This window comes from Pteropus alecto, unplaced genomic scaffold, assembly GCF_000325575.1.
Source record: "Pteropus alecto unplaced genomic scaffold, ASM32557v1 scaffold220, whole genome shotgun sequence".
NCBI lineage: Eukaryota > Metazoa > Chordata > Mammalia > Chiroptera > Pteropodidae > Pteropus > Pteropus alecto.
In genome coordinates, this window is record NW_006430043.1 from 1,380,966 (window position 1) to 1,384,122 (window position 3,157).

A 3,157-nucleotide genomic window follows, 5' to 3' on the forward strand; every position below is an offset into this window, starting at 1 on the left:
ATTCCTTGAACACACCAGATCCTCTCCTACCTTAAGGCCTTGGCACTGGCTCTTTCCTCTGCCAGGGATGCACTTTCCCAGGTGTCTACATAGCCAATTCCCTCACATCGACCAAGTTTTGCTTATGTCACTCTTTCAATGAGGCCTACCCTGACCACCCTGTTGTTTTAAATGGTAACTTGACCCCCTTACCACACCCTGAACTCCTAATTCTCTTTCTTATCCTGCTCTACTTTTCCTTTCCCACATACTTATCGCTTTCTAACATGTTGATAATCAATTATTTTATTATTATCTTTCTCCCCCAACCAGGATGTGGCTCCATGAGGACAGGAATATTTGTTTTGTTTACTGACAATATCCAAATACTCAGAACAGTGCTTAGCACATAGTAGATACTCAATAAATTATTTGTTGAATGAATAAAATTTTCTTAAATCCTAGTATATACAGCTTCTTGGATATCAACATAGATGGTTGAGATAAAATGAAGTCAGTCTTCAATACTCTGTGGGAAGAATTTTCATATTAATTCTTATGACTCCTGGTGATATTTTCATCTTGGCTAGGTTCAACCACTGAAAACATAAACATGACAAGTTCTCCAAAACCTTCCAGTGCTGAACCCATTAGGTTTATATTATTTAAAGGGCCATGCTTTTCGTAAAATGGGACGATTTATTATAAAATATAAAAATAGGTAAAACTTATCTATGCTGGTAGGATAGTGGTTGCTATTGGGGGGTAGTAACTAGAAGCGGGTACAAGGAAGGGTTTTCCAGGGTCTAAGTCATGCTGTTACTTGACCTAGATGGTGGTTACAAACTATGTTCACTTTGTAAAACAATCCATCAAGCTGTACACTTATGATATTAGTATTTTTCTGTATGCATATTTCAATAAAAAGGGTGGGGAGAAGTATATGTGCTTGTTGGTTTATAGAAACATAGTGTATCTCATCTCTAGAAGAATACATAAGAAATTGATATTAGTTACCTCTGTAGAGGGGAACTTGGGTGATTAGGATTAGAAGAGGCTTTTCACTACATGCCCTTTCATGTAGTGAACCATATGAATGTGTTAACTGGTTTTTTAAAAATTTAAGTTATAAATGGTCTTTAAAGTTTAAATGTATAGAAAGGTCATAAAGTTGCATATCGGGTACAAATGTTTTCATGAAACAAATTACCAAATGAGATTTCAAAGTCAACGAGAAAAATTTGTGTCTGCTATTGTAAGTTAGCCTCATCACCATCACTTCTCTTCTGCTGTTAAATATAGAGTAATTGATACTTATAAACATCTTTTTCACTGGCTCCTTAAACCATAAGGAGACCCCACAATGGTCACAACCATCCAGCAAGTGCTATTTGCCTGCCTAATGAGTGACCCTCCCAAGAACCCTATATCTGGGCCCCAAGGCACTAACCAGTCATCCCCAGGTAGTCAGTCAGCTCTCGGCCTGACAGGCCCTGTAAGGCCTCCAGCATCCAGACAACAGTAGATTTGCAACTTTCCACCAGCTGGGCTAAGTCAGCCAAATCAGCTACCTGAAGGGACAAAAAGGGCTTGAGGGTGAGGAGACATAATAGGTGACATTTGCCCCACCCCATACCCAAAGCCAAAGCAACCCCAAAGCTCTACTGAGGGTAGTGGAGCAAACCGTTACCCTAGGACATGTCCAGGATTTTTGATTCCCAGACAGTACCTGACAGCCTTGGGCAAAGTCATAAACCACCACAGTGTAGAGGTGAAGTCCCTGAAAATGCATCTGAACCAAAGACTGGTGCTGCTTGGAGGAGTCCGCAAAGACCTGAGGAAGTAAGGGGAAGGTTAGTTTGAGGGACAGAGTCCTGGAGAACTGAGGCAGCCCAGGGTGTAGGAAGGACATCAGGAGGGGCCACTGCCCTTTCAGGATAGACTAGGCTGCTTGCTGGCTGGTCAGGCATTGTCTAGAGAGCACCTTACCAAGGAGGGAGGCAGGGCTTCCAGATCTTACCAAAGACCCTAGCCTGATAGTCCACAGAACCACATTCCCACCCTACCTCTAGGTCCTTAACTCACACCATCCTGTAGCTGCTGAATGAGGGTGTAGTACCCGCCAAGAAAAGCAAAGAGGCCCCGAATAGCATCAGGTCCATAGCGCCTCTTGGTGCCCCGCTCCAGGCCTGAGAGGAAGAACTGGCAGCTGTCATACAATGCCCGCAGTGGGGGCAATGGTGCCTCCATACTGCTGTTCAGGAGAGCTGATGCCTTGATTAGAAGCTTGGCCACTGCGTGGGGTCCTCCTTCCTGGACCTGCAGCAATTTAATCCCCAGCTGGCACAGCTGGAGGCTGGGGGCCAGATTGGTTTTCCTTAGGTAATCTTGGGCTTTCTCTACTGCCCTGGTGGCCTTGGTGTAGAGGCGGCTCCAGCAGAGGCGACGGCAATGTTCCACGGTGAGTTCCAAGAGACAGAGGGCCTTCTGGGGAGAGAGACCAGGAGAGTCTCCTCCCTCACCTACCAAGGCTCTGATCACATGCCTGGAGAGTTGGTCATCTAGGAAATCAGCATCTGCTTCATTCAGACCATGCCCACTGGCATCAAAGAGCTGATGGGCAGCTACCACTCGACAAGCTGTTGGAGAAGCAAAATGGGGAACCTCACAAGGGGTACTTTCATCCTCCAAGAGTACTAGAAAGCTCAAGGCCTTCAGTCGAGTTGAGTATGCAGCTCGCTGCTCCACCAGACCTTCTGCCCCCTTCCAAAGCAGAGAAAAGCTGCCCCGAGCCACAGCCTCATAGTCCTGGGGAGCAGCTTGGGGAGAACACTGCACCAAGCAGGCATGAAGGGGCCGAGCAAGTCGGAGTGTGGCCTCTGGGATTCCCTGTGCAGCAACATTCCGCAGAAAGATGAAGAGAATTCGTTCCAGGTAGAGGGGTGGGCACTGGGGGTTGGATGCCAAGTAGCCATCGCAAGCCAGTTCTGCCAGCTCCAGCAGGCTCCCTAGGTGCCTACGGCAAGCCAGCTTGGCAGTCAGCTGCTGGTTGCAAGCCCTCAGGATGGTATCACAAGCTTGTCTCCTCTCAGCATCAAATCGGCAGCTGGAAGAACCAGCTGGAAGCTTGGACAGGAATTCCTAGGAGAAGAGGAAGATATGAATGGAGATACCAAAA

The 3,157-nt window shown here is 46.6% G+C and overlaps 1 protein-coding gene across 4 annotated transcripts in view; it reads right to left on the minus strand.

Moving 5' to 3' along the window:
• Positions 1–3,157, minus strand: part of ESPL1 (extra spindle pole bodies like 1, separase) — an 18,820-nt gene that overhangs the window by 14,859 nt on the left and 804 nt on the right. For all 4 annotated transcript variants that reach the window (XM_015588503.2, XM_025045211.1, XM_006904532.3 and 1 more), the window contains exons 3-5: positions 2,065–3,120; positions 1,709–1,813; positions 1,430–1,550 (exon numbers count right to left, since the gene is read on the minus strand). In XM_015588503.2, the coding sequence (XP_015443989.1) occupies positions 1,430–1,550; positions 1,709–1,813; positions 2,065–3,120 (1,282 nt within the window). The remainder of the gene's footprint in view (positions 1–1,429; positions 1,551–1,708; positions 1,814–2,064; positions 3,121–3,157) is intronic.